The sequence below is a fragment of the Anopheles arabiensis genome, chromosome X, assembly GCF_016920715.1.
Source record: "Anopheles arabiensis isolate DONGOLA chromosome X, AaraD3, whole genome shotgun sequence".
Classification (NCBI taxonomy): domain Eukaryota; kingdom Metazoa; phylum Arthropoda; class Insecta; order Diptera; family Culicidae; genus Anopheles; species Anopheles arabiensis.
The window spans coordinates 8,866,331-8,881,581 of record NC_053519.1 but is presented as its reverse complement, the minus strand read 5'-3'; the positions used below and the strand labels follow the sequence as shown (position 1 = coordinate 8,881,581).

The following is a 15,251-nucleotide window of genomic DNA, read 5'->3' as shown; positions in this document are numbered from 1 at the left end:
CATGCTCCATCAGTTAGTGTTCGGGGACGTAGCTTCCTAAAGGCTGCAAATTAATAATTTCAATTCCACACATGCAAACACAATACCAGCGTACCTGTACGGATACATCTCGTAGTTGAGACCCGGATAGCCGACGAACACGTCTAGTGACGGCATGCCGGGAAAGCAGAGCATCCGGTTTCCGTTCGCTTGCTGTTGCTGTTGTTGCTGCTGTTGTTGTTGCTGTTGCTGCTGCTGCTGTTGTTGTTGCTGAGCGCCGAGAAATTGAAGCATTTGGTGCTGCTGCTGCTGCTGCTGCTGCTGCTGCTGTTGTTGTTGTTGTTGTTCCTGTTGGTATTTTTGTTGCTGTTGCTGTTCCTGTTGATATTTCTGCTGGTAGGAAGCGACGGCCGGTGGAGCATTTGCGCCGGGCGAAAACCGGGAACCATTGCCCGCTTCCTGCGGATTGGACGGCTGATAGTGCGGCAGGTAGGGGGGGAAGCCCCCGCCACCACCGACAAATTCGTCTACGCTTCCGCCACTGCCGCTACCTCCGCTACTTCCGCTGGTGTTGCTGGTGCCACCGCCACCACCACTACTCACCGCCAGATTGATCGGGCCAGTTTGGGTGTGGGCGGGGGCGCTGGACGAACTCGGCACGGCCGGTGCTGGCGGTGGCGGATCGCCGTACTTGAGCCGCCGCTCGGCCGTCAGCGCGGACGGTATGCTGAAGCCACGGTTGTCGTCGTACCTACAAAAATAAGTAAAAAGAAAATTAGCAAAAAGATCCGCATTTTTGCTGTATGTGTGTGTGTGTGTGTGTGAGTGTGAGTGACAGAGAGATTCATTATGGTATTACCGTTGCTTGGGGTAGGGCCGCACAAACTCGCCACCCACCGAGGACATGGGATGGGGCGGCGGCTGCAGCGGCGTCTGGGCGCTCAACAGCGGCGGCAGATGCAGCTGGCCGAGCGAGGTCGGCGACAGCAGCGAGTGCAGCGGATGGTACGGCAGATGCTGCTGCCCCGGGTGCGGCAGCTGGTGGTGGTGCGGATGGTGCCGCGGGTACGGTGGGACACGGCCCGGCCCGGACGGGCCCAGGTTTTCCACCGCCGACAGCATGATGTCCCCTCTCCACGGCACAACTCGGCAGTTTGAGTTGGAGATGGCTTTTTGTTGGCGTTTTTATTTATTTCCTTCTTCTTCTTCTTCTTCTTCAAACGTTTGGTTGATTGTGGGTGATGGGGGAACAAAAAACCCCACCTACTCGGTCGTCTTCACCCTGCTGCTGCAACGAAATGTTCTCTTCGCAAAACTATTTTTTGATAGTAGCTTTTGTCGTTTCTTTTGTAATTTTGTAACGTTCACTTTCACATACACACACTCTTTCCTCTTTGCCTTTGCTTCACCTTTCCGCCTGCCTCACACAGCGAATCGTTCTGGGCATCGGCCCACATCGCCGCCCACACTGCTGCTGCCGGCCCGGACCCGGGGTGTGCTACGAGCTGCGTCAAACGTCCGTGGCGACCGGCTGCTGCTGCTGCTCGCTACTGGAGGGACCATTTTTGCCACCGCTCGTCCACCACCGGGGGAGGGGGCGGTAGGCCGGCTCGCATTACACCGCAAGGACGCAACGAAGAATGGGGCGAGGTATAGTAAGTTTGATCTACAAATAAGAAAAAGAGAGAGAGAGAGAGAGAATATAACAAGAATATTAGTGTTGTTTTTTTTTTTGGGAAGAATTTTGTTTTTGTAATGAATAATTTATTTAAATTCCCTATACAGGGTTTTCCAGGTGCTCTCACAGCTGTGGGACACCTAATTGACTCTTTCCTACTTGAAATGTACCTAACCTATTGAGAATTGGACTCTATAGCATCCTTGCTGGACAAATCTAATAAGAATTTCTAAGGAGCCTGTCCAAAATGGGTGAAAGTGTCAGGGAAGTGTCGCACAACTATGAGCACCCCTAGAAAACCCTGTACGTTCACCTCCCACCCCCCTCCTCCCCCCCTCTGTTCCAAAGCTTAATTTAGACCGATGGAGGAGGGATTATAATTTCCTTCAAGAAGCACAGTACAACACAACCAACCGGACGGGCGAAAGGATGTTGTTGCTGCTGCTATTGCTACAAAAAAAAAACCGGCAAACACGCTAAGACATACACACACACACAGGCAAGAAACACCCACACAGTGTCTAGCTCTTTCCACTCACATACAAACACAGAGAGTCAATCTTTTGCTTAACCAAAACCCACTTATCGCCCGACACACATTCCAAAAAGGACGACGGGTGGAGGGGAGGGATGGATGGCGACGACGAACGCGCACGCGATAGTAAACAAGCTGAAGCAACAGGTCCTCTCTCGCACGCCCCAAAAGGACACCCGAACACGCACACAGGCGATGGAACTCATTCGCCAAAAAGGGGCCACTCACCGAAGCGCTCCCGGTCGCCGCGCGGGCCGAACAACAAGCTCGTCCAAAAATAAGCTCCCCGCCGGTGGCAAAGCTGTGGATGGTTGAGCAGCCACAAAGCAGAGGAGGAAGAAGAAGGCGCACACACAATAAAAAAAAACGCAATGTCGAGAAGGATTATTTTGAGTGGCTGAACAACACAAGAAAAAAGCGTTTTTTTGGAAGTTTTTCTTTGCTTTGGGAAGGGTTTTTTTTTCTCTTTTTGTTGGTTTTTTGCCTATTCTATGATCAATATTCGATTCGAGCAGAGAGCAGTGGGAGTAGTCTTGAACTTGGTATCAGTGCGTGTGTGTGTGTGTGTGTGTCTGGCGCCGAAAAAAAAGCCAAACACTTTCAACGCAACTGTGTTAGATCAATTGCCTCCCGAAGACATTCTCCAACAAAAAAAAAATCCCACAAGGCGGCATATCTAAATGTCCTCCCTTTCCGAGCGTGGAGTGTGTATTGAGGAGAGGAGGTTTGAGCTTGAGAGAAAGACAGAAAACAGAAACAAACCGAACCGAATAATATTTGGATAATGAGAGAAAAATCCTGAATTTGTGAAGAATTCTTCAGAGAAAGTTGAAGCCTAAAATCTTCCATCTGCAACTTCAACCATTTAGGAGATGCTTTCAGCAGCAGATGCCACTAATCGCCAAGAGCATCATCTCCAACAAATCTGATCCGGTTCGACACCCTCCCCGGCAGGTTCGTCGCGTACGTCCAGGATTTTTTTTTTTTTTTTGGTGCAAGGCAACAGGTGTGTACGCTGCCCCTTAACAGCACACGTACATCTCTCGTCGCTGCCTTTTAAAGCGGCTCCCTTTAATTACCAGCACCACTCTCTTTCTCTCTCTCTCTAGGTCTAAATGGCCAATCGCTAATCGATCGCCGTCTAATTTGAAAGCAATTGAAAACAACGGTAGCGAACAGACGAAATATTCCGATCACGGCGCCTTTCTCCAGTGCCTGATCCTTATCATGCTTGCAGTACAATTTTAACCAGTGGTGGTGGTGGTGGTGGTGTTGCAGTGGGAAAGACGACACAATAGAGAACGTCACCCGATCGCACCAAACAAACCAATTAGCACGGGGTATTTTTTTTTTTACAAATTTAATTAAGAAAACAGTAAAATGCGGGCTTCTTCTCCAAAATTCCTACAAAACTCCAAACTCACCAGACGCACGAGGCGCGCCGCCACGAGCTACTTTGGCCGTCTAATTTTAGGCTCACAAGGAAATGCACACACACACACACGCACAGTCGCAGCAGACCGCTTTGAGAAGAATCTTGTGGCTTTGGCCTTTGGCTTTCCCATTTACGCCCAAGCCCCGGCCCAAAGCAAGGCGTGTTTTATCGTAGGAATTGTGAGGGTTGATTGTTCGTTAAAAAAAACTCAGCCTCGCCTCAGGAAGGAGACAGTTGTGCACAAGATTTTCACTTTCGTTTCAAATTAACACCCACACACACGCACACGCACGTCACTTGAATTGATCAACGGTTTGCGGTTCTTGCAGGCTCACTTGTTTAAAAACCAAAGAAAAAGAACTTATTTCGTCGCTTCTTACATCACTTGTCCACCAGCGCTGCCTCCCAGAGTCTGAAATTGAATTGCCGGTTTCGAGCCGCCTTGTTGGTGGGTTTGGCAAGGACAACCCGGAGGCCTGCTGGTGGTGGGGCAGGATGGGGGGCGGTCGTCGCCGGCAGTGTCTCGATTGGATGGCGCTCGGACGGCAAATAATCGCCGGCAATGCCGGTGCGATCCATTATAAAGGATCACTCATTCTCTCTCCATCTCGCTCTCTTCTTTCTCTCTCGCTCTCACTCGCTCACTCTTTCTCTCTCTCTCTCTAGCGAGGCGCTTTCGCTACCGCTTACAAATCGCCCACCCACCCACACAGGGTGGTAAAACGCGAGTGTTCGCTCTCAGATGGATTCGTTCGGACCCCGCGATTCGTTTCCTCAATAGAAAATAGAAAAAAAAAAACCCGATACGGATGGTCACATACACACAAACAAACACTGTATGATGCACCCACCAACCCTCTCCAGGAAGTGTCCTGGCTGCTACTACAACTTCCGATACAAATGTCCTTGCCGGAGGATTGCCGGAGCCGGGCGCTCAACGCTCAAAGCGCCTACTACACCGTTCATGTGTTTATATATGTATGTATGTGTATGTTTCGTATGCTTTAGATTCCTTCACTTCTTACTAAAGCAACCAAACACAACCCCATTGTACCTAAACAAAAAAGTCTAAAAAACGAAACAAACAAATTTGAAGTTCGGTACACGCCTCTACTGAAAAGCCTCCAACGCGAGAACACAACGCGCCACCACATTCAAGAGCATCCCCACACACATTCACACACACACAGACACACAACATTCTACGGGAAAATTGTGACCATTTTGCTCGTACTGGTTTTTCAAGAAGATTCATTTTCCATGCCGCTCCAAAAATCCAATAAGAACTAGACCGCGCGCGCTGGTCGAATACGTGAGGGGATATGCCACTGAAAGTCGGACCCTGAATTAGCCGGGCGGATAGATACACATGGACTCTATGGAGAGCGAGAAGGAGAGATAGATAGAGAGAGAGAGAGAGAGAGAGAGAGAGAGAGAGAGAGAGAGCGCGAGCGGGTCCGGTGTGGTCCCCTGGTTCACCGAGGCTAAATATAATCTCAGCTGTATCGATCCTCGGCGGCAGGCTCTGGCTGCTGCTGCATACACCAACACCAAACAGCCTACAACAACAACAAAAAAACAACCGGCGGGGGAGGGGTTCCGAAAGGACATGGCCAACCCGAACCGAAGTCAACAGGCTGCAGACGAGGAACACAAAGCTCCTCGAGGCAGGACAGGATGGAGATGTGGGGCTCGGTGCGTGCTTGACACACACATGCAAACAAGTGTAGGCATGAGAGATCCTTGGTCTTATATCCTTGGTGAGTGCCGTTCGGAGCACTCCCTCGAACTATGGGAACGAAGATGTCATGCAGGTTTGCTGTTTTTGAAATAATGTTCCACATCGTAAGAGAGTGTTGCAAATAGCCAAAAAAAAATTGTGGGATACACGCATGATTCTGACACACTTGGAATCAATATTGGAGTGTCTTTATGAAGTGCCTACAATAACGTTGTACTCTTGCGTCTATGCTCTAAAAAGATTTTCATGTTGTAGTAGCCGAATCGAATTTGAATCGAATGCTGAAGAACAATCCTGTAAACATCTCCACTGTCAACAAAGCTAAACCTCATTGCTAGAATGACTAGAGCCTGAGAAATTCAGACTATTTCCAAGCGCTTGGGGACTCTACAGCAACACTGCACAGTAGAGGATTCTACCTTTCTGGGGCCTTGAACTATATCCTACTGATGCTCCGCGATACACAAGTTTTGGAATGTATCTGCTATTCTCTCTGAAAGTTTTCAAACTAGGAAGATGATATCGCACCTTGGAAACGAAATGTTTGGTTAGCCAATCTTCCAGTGGAAAATGTATTGGATCCGAATTTCCTGGAGTTCGGATCACTAAACAAATCACGCACCGACTTTCCTGATCTATTGGCAGGCTTTATGTTTTCAAACTAGGAGTATGATATCGCACCTTAACGCAATGTTTGCTTGGACATTCTTCCAGTGGAGAATATATCTTGGATCCAAATTTTCTGGAGTTTGGATCACTCAACAAATCACGCATTTACTTTCCATGTCTGTTGGCAGGCCTACATAACCACAAGCATTCCGAGACTCGGGATCTTCGACACACAACGTACATTTAAGTATTAGGACCTAAGGTGGCGGCCTTTATAGCTTTGGATGACTGTATATTTGTTAGAGTCTTAACGGGTCGTATAATGAATGATCGCTAGATGCATAAATATCGAATGTATCATCAGTACTCGCGATGTTCTAAAAACCGTTGGATCTGTTAATAGATTGCTATGTTCTAGGATATGAGTCCAGTGAGAAGGCTCTAAGTTTTGGAGAAGACACGGTTATGTTTGTTCCAGAAGCAAAAAAATATGGCCTTGAAAATCTTGACGTAGAAGCATTTCAAACTAGCAATGCGCCACCTCCGAACTACCAACGTGTGACCAACAAAAGCGTTCGCACATAATTCAAGCGCAAAAGTAAATTTGTGCAAGAACTTTTCAGTGCATTCCTTTGAACGCCACAACTGAAGGAATGCAATTAGACAGGCGTATATCTCTTCGTTTAAAGCTCACGCCTTACCTTTGTTTTGCTCTTTTCTTGATGTGTCGAAAACGTGACCAGACCCCCGATCACATCAACCGTAAGTGCCGTCAAGCTTTATCTATTACTCCTCCGTTTAATGGCCAAAGCTTCATCCATAGTGGACGAACGGGACTCACCGATAGCAGAATTCGTAGAGCTCAAGCATCTATCAGGTGGAAGCGCTCATCAAATACACACAAACACACACGTTCGTATCTCGGAAAGGTGCGATAACGAACGAAAACAACCTGTTCCTTCTTCCACGTTTGCGTGATACCGCAACCTTAGAACGCACAGCTTTACACCACACTAACTAACCTGCCGCACTTCCTCCTCGCACGCGCGCCAACACACACATACACCGGAGGACCAGCTGATTATTTGACGAACGGGTTTTAAACATGGCGAGGGAGGGGGTTGGGGGGAGGACGAGATTTCAAAATGTTTCGCCCGCTGCCTAATTAATTGGATACGATTTTTGGGAGCCCTCTGCCGGCTCCGCTGCCTAATTAAGAATCGGTTTGATTATTTACCAGTGTTGGGATGAAGGGGACGCGCATTTTCTTTGAAATCTTGTAACGTTTCTAGGCGACCACACTCATGTACCCTAGACACACACACACACACACGCACAAACTCTCTATCTCGCTCTGGCTTGCTCGAATGTCTTGACATTGAATTTAGGCTCTGGCATTGATACTTTTCGTCCTGACAGAGACTAACCGATGCAGATGCTGGAGTCGAAAAATAAACTCTGAACACACGCACACACGCACAACCAATTTCCCAAAAGTTGTTGGGGACGAAAAAACCAACACAGAATTCTTCTTGCATGAAAAGCCGAGAGTGCTGCTTCTACTGCCACGCGTGAGTTGGTGTGTACACCATTCAAGGTCACCACCGTGCACGAGAAAACACAGATACAGGCGGCCACACAGAGTTTGTGGGGAGAGTGGGGGGGGGGGATGCGGCGGACGAGTAACTCTACTTTCACTCACATTCTTGTCCCTTCGGGTTCGGGTGGAAAATAAAACATCACCGGCCAACTTATCAACACACCTTGGCTGGAAGTGTCTACTGGTAGAAGTGTGATGTGGATTTTTGGAAGACGAACTCTGTGATATCTTCTAAACTTTTGGAATTACGATGGCATTAAAAACATCGCTTCATCCAAACGCTTCGCCAAAGAGTCTTTGATGAGCTCCACCTAACGGTCCTTGATGATAGTTGCCAAGGATCTACATTTTGCACATCACGAGATCTTAGGCGCTATTCCCTTACAACGAATAACTTGAAAACGGACTAAAGTCTTCAAAACTGGAAATTCTAACCATTGATTGCGTAATGAGGTGTACCAGGCATATACATTGGTCGTGTTATATCTACATTGTTTGTATATCTCGCTTTTTTGGAAGATCCTAATCGAACGTCTGATGCATCTGAGCATCATTCGGATTCAATCAGTGCTGCAAAATGTCATGAGCATCATGAGATTTTCACCAACGAAAACAATGAATATATCCGTGGTAGCTTGATGCTCATTGCTGATACTCAATGAAAGTGCGTCATGACATGCCGAAAACGACATGCGAGTGCTTGAATCAAACGCGAAACTCTGAACTGACAAGCTGAACTTAATGCCGGCATTAGCATTATCATTACTTTTTCTGGCTGTGAACAGTGCTGCCAAATGTCACTGGTTTCAGTCACCAGCACTCATGACTGAAACGAAGCTCAAATCAGCTCACGTAAACAACTGTAATGATCAGAGATGAGACTCAAACAGTTAGTGGACCAATCACATGCTTGGTGACATTTTGTTTACCACCCAACTCTTGGTCACTCACTTGGTCACGACATTTTCAGTCGTCGATAATCACGACCTTCTTTGAATATACTTGACGTGGTGATCCCAAGCAACAAAATGAGCATTCTTTCTCGCTCTGTCTGCTTTGATTGTCTGTCGAGGCAAACAGAGCGAGAAAACATGCTCAATTTGTTTCATGGCACCACTCGCACGCACGTATCTCCCATGACTATCGTGATGATCACCTACATAAAATGTCATGAGCAAGTGACTGACCAAGAGTTGGTGGCACAAAATGTCACCAAGCATGTGATGGTCGCACCAACTGTTTGAGTATCACCTCTGATCATCACAGTAGAGCTCGTAACGCTGACATGATTTTGTTTCAGCTGGAGTTTGGCATGACTATGTCAGTGACATTTTGCAAAACTGATCACGGTAAAAAAAAAGTCATGACATAGTGACTGACCAAGCGTTGGTCTCAAAAATGTCACGAAGTATGCATTGAACACACCGACCGTTTTGAGTCTTCTTCTTCTTCTATTTGGCTTAACGATCTACGCGGGACATGCCGGCCGACCTATACAGGCTTTCGAGACTTAATTCATTACCACGTAGCCGGGTAGTCAAATCCTTGCTACGGGGGGACGCGTTCCATTCTAGGATTGAACCCATGAACCCATGACGGGCATGTTATTGAGTCGTTCGAGTTGACGACCATACCACGGGACCGTTTTGAGTATCACCTCTGATTATCGCAATTGAGTACGTGACGCTGATATGGATTTTGTTTCAGTCAGATTTTTTTTATGACATTGGCAGTGACATTTTGCAGCACTGGATTCAATGTCTGGCCAAAATTTTCAGATAGTGAAGATATCGCCGAAAGCTCCAAAAATGTTTTGAACTCATTTTCAACTCGATGCTAGTCAAATCCGATTCAAAAGTAGATTTGATTCGTCCAGCAAAAAGGAGATTTGATTTTGAATTTCTATGTTTTGAATTTGGACAAATGTCATAGACAAATGCCTTGATTTTGCATTTGGATGCTACAGATACCTTAGACTCGGATCGTTTGACTACTTTGCTATTCAACCGCCGCTTTCTAGTCGAGGTAATGAACTTCAAAAGGGAACCTTTGAAGTTGCTGCAAAGCTTTGATAACGTATTTGATTCCTCCTGCACTTTCTCGTAATCGACACAAGCCAACAAAACAACAAAAAATCACTTGCGGTTGGCAAAACAGAAGGACCCGCTACTTGGAAGACCCGCGTCCAGCCGAAAGTGCATATCGTGTGCATTCCGCTCTACAAGCCCTCACACACCTGCCCCTGTAGGTGGGAAATAAATTAAAACATAACCCCTGCACCCGACACCACCCGGAGATCGGTTCAGGCAACTGGTATGCGCTCCTGTAGACACGTTGCTGTGTGCTCATGTTCGTTGGCGGCCATTTATGGCGGGTTTTGCGCAAAAATAAAATAATAAAAACTGCAGCGTCAGTAAAATTGACGCCCGGCAAGGGAAGCTTAACTGAAGCAAAAAGTGTGTTGTCGGAGGTCAAAAAACGTAACAAATGTACCAAACCTCAGGACCCTCTCCTCTCTCCCCCTTTCTTGCCCATTTGCATTCTGAGGAGCTTAGTTTGCAAGGCTTTGCATAACATGAATATAAAGCTTTCCAGAACATAATAAAAAGCAAACCTTCACCCCGGCAGATTGAGGGGAGAAGGAGAAGACTGTCAACCCTTCTGCCCTTCTGCCCAACAATAGTGTAAGCTGCCGCCGGGAGCAAAACTGCAATGAAGCAAACAACACCTCTGGTGCGGAGACCGAGCGAACAACACTTCGAACATTCGAACACGGAGGCCCGCCGGGTGAAAACCAATTCTCGGCGGAACGAAAGTCCCGGTGAATTGCAAACTCGAGTCCCGGGTATGCCCGGAGCCCAGAGTGTGATGGCCCAAACGAGGAGCCGTTCCACCGTTCGCCCAATCTCGAAGGGCGTCCAACCACCTTCACGCGGAAGAAGATGAACGGCACACTACCCCCTGCCATAAAACACTGAAGAGCTGGCAACAACGGACGGATCGGCCCCGGAGCGGAGCAGTGTAACGACGCGGGGGGTGTCCATGCAGGTATCCCACTACTGGGCAGGTATCCGGGCAGAACCGGGCCTCGATGATCGTACGGGAACACACCCTACGAGGCACCAAGACCAAAGGAGCGGTGATGCTGTGCCCTTGGCGCACACCAGTGGCCTCGCAGGTCAGTCACTGACACAAGCACTGCCAATAAAAAAAAAGGCCCCGGGGTCATAAATGATCTTACGGTGCTGGCCGCTGGCAGAACCTGCTTTATGGCAGCAAACTAAGGTGCCACCAGGTCTCGTTGTTCGTTTTTTTTATGATCCATCTATGGGAAAGGATAGCTTAGAGCCTCCGAGCATGGCTCACGGTGGTTAGCATCGTTGCCGCCTTGTTTCGGTTCGGTTTTGCAGCCTAACAACAGACTCCAGAATGTCTCATGCCTATTTTTTTTATAGCACAGTGCGCTCTTGCCCCGGTGTGTGTGTGTGTGTGTGTGTGTGTTTCGTGAAGTGCCGGCGCTTCAATGACCTGCTTGCCATGGCGATCTTCACCGATGGGCCATCATTTACAAGAGCATGTATGTATGTGTGAGTGTGTCCATCATAAGCATTGTGATAGGAAATGTTGCTTGAAATTTTATTGTTTTGTTTTGATTATCCTTCCCAGAAATCGCTTTATGGTTCTTTTTTTTCCACTGTGAGGGCTAAAGTTGAAGTCTTGGAAAGCAACTGATTTGCTGAGACAGGCATAGGAGGCTTAAAACAGTACACACACTGAGAGAGCAGAAGCACTTGATCAAAAAACGTCAGCAGCTCGAGCTCTGTCCGGTGGTTGAATGTACAGAAGCGCTGCTTCTTCTGTATGCGCTTCTCTTGGGCGGGCGCGCAATCAATTCCCATCCCGAATCAACAGTTTGGGGACAGAGTGTGGGGCCGCGCACTCATCGTCGTGGTTTTAATGATTCATCAACAAGATTAACAGAACCAGTTGCTTGGGTAAAAGGGGATCGTGTATAATATATAACTGTGTTGTTTTTGTGTCCTACAAGTTTTTAATTCATTGAAATTTTATGATCATAAAATAAAAGACTTGATTTTACAATAGCGCAACAGAACATTAACTTGATCAGAGTGACATCAAACTTGCAATTAGCAGACAAACCCAAACAATCATTGTTCAATATGAATTGAGCTGAACTAATCAAATATCCAGCCTCCTCCTCTTTCTTCCTACATGGAGGGGTAACTCTAAAATCGGAAACATTGCAAGGCGGAGTCTTTTGCGTAAACAAGAGGCACGCTGTTTTTTTCCCTCGTAACGATACAGCATGGCCCAACCATTCACCTCCCGACCCACACATTGGTGTATGAGTCAGGGATCCACCATTCGGAATACTCACACCGGACGAACAGTAACAGAAGCATGTTTGTATGTGTGTGTTTACAAAGCATGAACTGTGGGGAGAATCTTCTTCAGTTTTGTGGGGTACGGATAGAAGTCTAAACAAATCTCCCATACAATCAAACACACACCTAGAGGGCCGATGAAAAATTTCCATCCCGATTAAGCTGTTCGTTGCTTGTGAAATTCGAGAACCAAAACACAACAGGTAACAGGCACCTAACGGGGAAGGAGAAGAAAACTCTCGCTCTCTCTCTCTCTCTATGAGCAAACGGTAGCGAAAATAAACAACTACAACAAAAAAGTTAAGCCAAAACAATCTGAACTGATTGCGTTTGGGACAAGAAGACAGATACTGACTGAAACAAGTACGATCGCGTTCGGTGCTGTGTTGCTGTATTTAATTTAGCCAACTAGCAGTTCTTCGAAACCATATAATTGCTCGTCTGTAATACTGTGCTCGCTATGTTCCAAAAACATATAAGACTAGTAGGCGACTATAAGGATGATTTCACATTTTTTACCGCTTATGTCAACTGTATTCGGCTGACGTGATCTTAATATCTGAACCATTTTTTTTTACCAAAAATGTACCATAATTGATGGGCCCAATGCCACAGAGTTCTGCTATTCTATTTGGACTAGTGATGAGTAAAGTTGGCCAAAATAAGGTCCAACCAGCATCGTCCGGCATCGTCCGATATCGTCCGAAGTCGTCCGGAATCGTCGTCCCGAGTCGTCCGAAATCGTCCGGAGTCATCCTGAGTCGGAATCATCCGGAGTCCAGAGTCCAGAGTCGAAATCGGAGTTCGAAGACATTCAGAGTCGAATCCGGAGTCATTCGCAATCAGAGACGGAGTTATCCAGAGTCGGAGGCATTTAAAATCGAAGTCACCCGGAGTCGGAGTTATCCAGAGTCAAGATCGGATTCATTCGTAGTCAGAGTAGGAGTCATCCGGAATCGCCCCAAGTCGTCCGGAGTCGGTATCGAAGTCACTCAGAGTCGAAGTAGGAGTCATTCCGAGTTGCAGTCGGAGTCATTCAGAGTCGGAATCATCCAGAGCCAATGTTTTCCGGAGTCAAAGTCGGAGTCATTCGAAGTCGGAGTCGTCGGGAATCGCCCAGAGTCTTCCTAAGTCGTCCGGAGTCATCCGGAGTCGGAGTCGTCGAAGTCATCCGGAGTCGGAGTTATCCAGAGTCAAGATCTGAATCATTCGGAGTCAGAGTAGGAGTCATCCGGAGTCGTCCGGAGTCGTCCGGAGTCGTCCGGAGTCGGAGTCGTCCGGAATCGTAGTTATGCAGAGTCGAAGTCGGAGTAATTCGGAGTCAGAGTCATCCAGAGACGGAGTCATGCGGAATCGAAGTTATCCAGAGTCGGAGTCATCTAGAGTCGAAGTCATCCGGAGTCGGAGTTATCCAGAGTCAAGATCGGGGTAGGAGTCATCCGAAATCGCCCGAAGTCATCCGGAGTCGGAGTCGAAGTCACTCAGAGTCGAGGTAGGAGTCATACGGAGTCGCAGTCGGAGTCATCCAGAGTCGGAATCATCCGGAGTCAAAGTCTTCCGGAGTCAAAGTCGAAGTCTTCCGGAGTCGTCCGGAGTCATCCGGAGTCGGAGTCATCCGGAGTCGTAGTCATGCAGAGTCGAAGTGGAAGTAATCCGCAGTCGGAGTCATCCAGAGTCGGAGTCATCCGGAATCGAAGTCATCCAGAGTCGAAGTCATTCAGTGTCGAAGTCGGAGTCAACCGGAGTTGAAGTCTTCTCTAGTCAAGGTCGGAGTCATTCGATGTCGAAGTCGGTCAGTAGTCGGGGTCGGAGTCATCCGCAGTAGGAGTTATCCGGAATCGCCTGGAGTCGTCCGGAATCGAAGTCATCCAGTGTCAAAGTTATCCCGTGTCGAAGTCATCCAGAATCAAAGTCGGAGTTTTCCGAAATCACCCAGAGTTATCCCAGGGTCATCCGGAGTCATCCGGAGTCGTCGAAGTCATCCGAGGATAGAGTCGAAGTCAAAGACATCCAGAGTCGAGGTTCGAAGTCGGAGTCATCCAGAGTCGGATTCATCCAGAGTCGAAGTCGTCCGGAGTCAGAGTCATACGTAGTCCACGCTGGATTCATAGTTGAACAAAAGCAATTGAAGTGTAAACTCCAATTTTTTAACAGTAATCGAGTAGTCAATTGCTTTTAAACGCTCTATTCACTTGACATTACAAAATCACTCACAATTTGGTTTTCTTTTTTGCTGAAAATTCACATTTTGATTAGAGAAGAACTCACTTGTTCTGGAAAAAAAACATCGAAAATAATGAAATGACGTTCACATGTGTCTAATTAAAAATAGCACAAAAAAGGACACACATTATTATTTTCAAACTGCGCAAATTGACCGACCGCGCTCTCTCGATCTTTCTCTAATGATTAGAAACTTTCCCTTACGCTTTCCGCGAAATCCTCCACCTCTGATCGGCATTCTCGATGCATCTCTGGCGCGTTGGAGGCGAACAACAGCAACAAACCGGAAGCAACCGGAAGCTAGAAAATAAATGTGTTGCATATTGCCTCCGCTTGGCACCAACGCGCGCAATGCTAACGAGCAACATCATTATCCTTTTGGCCATGGGGGGAGGGGGGGTTTGGTTTGGGTGGTGCCTGCCGTGGCCTCAACAACACATGCAAAAGACCATGCGTCCTGGTATGTTTTTTTTTTTTTTCGTTGTGTTGCTGCCCCCCTTTTGTGTTTGTTTAGTCTTCCTCTCTTTGCTCGTTCATCATAACAAAATCGCAACAAAACAAACACAACATGCATTTAATGAGCAGTTTTCCCCGGGTGCATTTTTATTTGCACAATTTCTAATGGCGTACTCTCTCGCTCTCTCTCTCTTTTCCCGCTTTGATTAGGTGAGTTTTCCGCGTAGTTATTTTCCAATCGTTTATTGGAGATGCCTTTTTTTGCAGACCGACAATGGGGCAAAGCCGAGAACCGTTGCACATCCAAGCATCGGACAAAGGTTCGCCCGTCCGGACGGTTGCCGGGTTACCTTCTCCCTCCAGCGATGCAAGCAAGCGCAGCTAAACTTCGTTAGCCCTGTTCGGTTTGTTTTTGTTTAGCATCGTTGCCCGCCGGGCAATACCGTCCGTCGTCGTCGTCGGGCGGGACAAAACTACCGGGACACTGCGGCTAATTTGATTGGTTTTGCCCGGGGGCGAAAGCATTGTGTTTCTCGGTGTCGCGTTGATTTTTCTGCGCGAAGAGAATTTTTTTTTGGTTTTTCATCAG

The 15,251-nt window shown here is 47.5% G+C and overlaps 1 protein-coding gene across 11 annotated transcripts in view; it reads right to left on the bottom strand.

Moving 5' to 3' along the window:
• LOC120906389 (ataxin-1-like) overlaps positions 1 to 15,251 on the bottom strand; it is a 44,804-nt gene that overhangs the window by 9,843 nt on the left and 19,710 nt on the right. For 10 of the 11 annotated variants that reach the window (XM_040318003.1, XM_040318002.1, XM_040318004.1 and 7 more), the window contains exons 3-4: positions 839 to 1,645; positions 95 to 730 (exon numbers count right to left, since the gene is read on the bottom strand). In XM_040318003.1, coding sequence (XP_040173937.1) covers positions 95 to 730; positions 839 to 1,101 — 899 coding nt within the window. In that variant the 5' untranslated portion in view covers positions 1,102 to 1,645. Of the gene's footprint in view, positions 1 to 94; positions 731 to 838; positions 1,646 to 3,616; positions 3,955 to 15,251 lie in introns of those variants that run through there. The other variant, XM_040318014.1, reaches the window with a different exon arrangement.